This window comes from Capricornis sumatraensis, chromosome 2 (genome assembly GCF_032405125.1).
Source record: "Capricornis sumatraensis isolate serow.1 chromosome 2, serow.2, whole genome shotgun sequence".
NCBI classification, from domain to species: domain Eukaryota; kingdom Metazoa; phylum Chordata; class Mammalia; order Artiodactyla; family Bovidae; genus Capricornis; species Capricornis sumatraensis.
In genome coordinates, this window is record NC_091070.1 from 219735174 (window position 1) to 219739015 (window position 3842).

Below are 3842 nucleotides of genomic sequence, written 5' to 3' on the forward strand. Positions count from 1 at the left end.
CAGAGGCACTGCGGTCATCACTCAGCAGGGTGTGGTCAGCATCACTGACAGGTGAGTCCTGGGAGCCTGGAGCCTGGACAACAAGGTCCCCCACTCCTCACTGCCCTGGGCAGGGGCAGTTAGGGCAGTGGGTCTGAGCTTAATGAGAGTAGAAATAATCAGGGATCTTACAGTAAATGTGGGTTATACTTTGGTGCCCAAGATTCTGCATTTCTGACAAGCTCGTGGCTTCTCAAGCTGATGCTGCAGGAGCTTAGATCACACGAGTAACAAGAGTTCACAAGGAAAGGGCTCAGGACACTGTCCCTACAAATAGACATCATAGACGGCATGGATTCTTTTGCTTCACCTGAGAAAGTACTTCTCAGGCTCAACTTAAAGGCAGGTTTACTGAACCTACCACCACAGCCCCACAGGGATCATCTCAAAAGCCAAAGGAATGTGAGTTTGTTTTTTCAAAAACCAAACCAGGAGCTTGGCTTCCCAGATGAAAACACCAGCTGCTTCTCATGTATTCCCCCAGGCATCCTAGGGTCACTGTTGTGATGACCCAAGGGCCCATGAGGTGGACAAATTGTTCTGGGAAATAATCTCAAATATAAAGATGGAAACCCCAGGGGACACAGAAGCAGGGTCACCCAACCTGGGGTGATGGGTGGGAGATGGCCCCTCTGGTCTCATTTGACATTGTTATATGGGTGGGCAGAGCAGAGGGCAAGGGTGTGGCCCCTCAGGTGTGAGTGTGTGGGCACAGGGCCTGGTCAGGCCCATGGCTAAGGTGTATGGAGCAGACCCTCAACTCCACCCTGAGCGCCAGGTCCAACCCTGAATTTGAGGGGGTCTGCCAGCATCCCCTCTGCTGTCATGTGAGGGTGGGGTCAAGTAGCCCAGGAGAGGAACGCTGGACCACGCACTCTTTCACCACACCCTGTATTGTTAGAATGCCGTGGCTCTCACAGACCACCTTCCAAGAGAACTTCAGGATGAGAGGGGATGTGAGGATCATCCCTTCTTCCCCCTTCACTGACCATCCAGCCTCTGCTTGCACATCCCACCTGCATGGAGCTCACTCCCTGCAAAGAAAGCCAGATCCATGATGCTACAGCTCTGATCTCTAGAAAACATGGAATCTCTCTGGAATCAGCCTCCACCCTCTCACTGATCCTCCCTCCTCCCTGGGAGGCACAGCTGCTCTGTGCCCATCTCCCTTCCCTATTCCCACCTCTTTAGACTCAATCTCCTTGGACCATTCCTCTCGCCATCACACAGTGTGTCCCCATGTCCCATGTGAGTGTGGTGGTCAGCCCTGCCCAACACAGACAATGGAGGTCTGGGCTGTGACAGGGACAGGAAGCGGCACCCAGCAGGGGGACCCAGACACTGAGCAGATGTGACAATGCTGGAGGCTCCCACAACTCCGAGCAATCACCCACAGAGATGTGCCAAAGAGCCAGGGCATGGAAGTAAGGGCAGGGGGGACATGCTCAGGTCCTGAATGTGTCACAGCCCCTGTCCCACTGCTTCTCAGACTATAGAGCTGGGCTGTCCCCTTTCTATGAATTGTCCAACATCTGGACATTGGCGAGAAGCACCTGAGGTCCTCAATGAGGCAGAGAACTGGTCCAGGCTCAAAAAAAAAAAAAAAAGATGCTGAGTTGGGGCTGAGCATCCACAGGGAAGAGAGACAGAAAGCACTAGAATCAGCCTGGTGAGGACTGGTCCCTGCTCTGCTGCCAGCTTAGTGTAGCAGCAGAACAATTACTAGGTCAGTCCTGTAACAGAAAGTGCTTAATAATACTTCTGAAATTAGTGAATCAGTAAAATAAGGTGAAGAAAACACAAGATTACATACTTGAGCAAGATGTGTAAATGCAATAGTTTAGAAGCATCCTTGAGGTGAAGCAATATTTCCTTGAAAGGAGTGAAACATGGCTACATTGCTGTTTTACACCGAAGGCTCTCAGCTCAGATAGACACCTGTGACAACCCCTCGGATCCTCAGCAACACTGTTTCTCACGGAGGGAGCGCTCCAAGCAAGTATATGAAGATCTGAATCAGAGGAATGTCTGCCATTTCAGGCCAGTCTGAGCTCATCTGAAAGCAGAGCTGCGCAGCTGGTGGTCCCTTGGTCAGTGGGCAGTAAGGTACTGAAGGGCTCCTATTCTACAAGAGAGTATGACCCTGTGGCCTTGACCTGCTCCCTCTCCCTGCCTCCCACCAGCTTTCTGCTCTCTGCCCCATGTCCCCCAGCTCAGGGTCATGTCAACCCCCCAAAAGGGAAACCTTTCAGTGATGCCTCTGCAGGAGTTTGTGCTGGAGGGCTTTGAGGGTGGTCCACAGACCCAGGCCCTGCTCTTTGCTCTGTTTCTTGTCCTGTACATGGCGGCCGTCCTGGGGAACCTCACCATGATGGTGGTCATCACCCTGGATGCCCGTCTGCACTCCCCAATGTACTTCTTCCTCAAGAACCTCTCCTTTGTGGACCTGTGTTACTCGTCTGTCATCGCCCCCAAGGCCTTGGCCAACTTCCTGTCATCTTCCAAGCTCATCACCTTTGGGGGCTGTGCCACACAGCTGTTCTTCTTCTCCTTACTGGCTACCACTGAGGCATTTCTCCTGGCCGTGATGGCCTATGACCGCTTTGTGGCCATCTGTAGCCCACTGCGCTACCCCATCTCCATGCGCCCCTCGGTCTGTGCCCGCCTGGTGCTGGGCTCCTACTGTGGGGGCTGCCTCAACTCCATCCTGCAGACCGGCTTCACATTCAGCCTCCCGTTCTGCAGCTCCAACCACATCAACCACTTCCTCTGTGATGTCCCTCCATTGCTCAAGCTTGCCTGTGCTGACACTATGATCAATGAGCTGGTCTTGTTTGGAATCTGTGGCCTCATCATTGTGGGCACCACCCTCGTGGTCCTCACCTCCTATGGCTACATCACAGTGACCATCCTGAGGATGCACTCAGGAGGAGGGAGGCACAAGCTCTTCTCCACATGCGGCTCCCACATGACAGCCGTGTCCCTCTTTTATGGAACTGTGTTTGTCATGTATGCCCAGCCGGGAGCTGTGGCGTCCATGGAGCAGGGCAAGGTGGTATCCGTCTTCTACACCCTGGTCATCCCGATGCTCAACCCCCTCGTCTACAGTCTGAGAAACAAGGACGTGCAGGAAGCCCTGTGGAGACTGGGGCAGAGACACACAGCCACGTGACAGAGGGTGGACAGATAGACAGTGTCCTGAGAACATAACAAGAAGGTTTTCGGGGAGGCACTGGGTTTTGTTTGAGGAATATATTCTTCTTTCATGCAATTCATTTTTTCACCCATTTCACTCAATCCTTTGTGGAAGCACATGTTGGACCACACATGCAAGTCTGAGATGCAGAAATGGATAATGCCACTGGAAAAATAATGGCCCATGATGGGGCAAGATTCTAATCTCAAAGTCTGGATAATACAACAGGCAGAGTAATGAGCAGAGTATTGAAACAACATGTGTATTCCAGGTTCAACGTCCTCCAGGGAAGGTATGAAACTAACAGTCTTAGGCCTCTCTCTTCACTTCATCTATGAATCTAATGTAAATGTGTGCTTAGCAATCTTCCCTGGAGCACATAGAATGGGGGGGGGGGGTCAGAACACTCATCCTGGCTCCTTCATTGGTGATAGCCTGGGCATCCCCACAGCCAATTAAGGGAGTTAGGAAGACCATGCTTTCCCTCAATCCTGCAGCAGGGCTGTTCCTCCCCTCCCCCTTCTGTTCACTGATGCCACCACCCAACAAGACAGTGGGGTGCATCTGTGCTCCTGCTTCAGACGCTCCCAGTGCTCCCTGTCCTGGG

General features: G+C 52.5%; 1 protein-coding gene across 1 annotated transcript; it reads left to right on the forward strand.

Moving 5' to 3' along the window:
- Window positions 1-2260: 2260 nt before the first annotated feature.
- LOC138073411 (olfactory receptor 9S13-like) lies at window positions 2261-3211 on the forward strand. Its single transcript, XM_068965123.1, has one exon. It carries the CDS (start codon window positions 2261-2263, stop codon window positions 3209-3211), a length of 951 nt encoding a protein of 316 aa, XP_068821224.1.
- The last annotated feature ends 631 nt before the right edge of the window (window positions 3212-3842 follow it).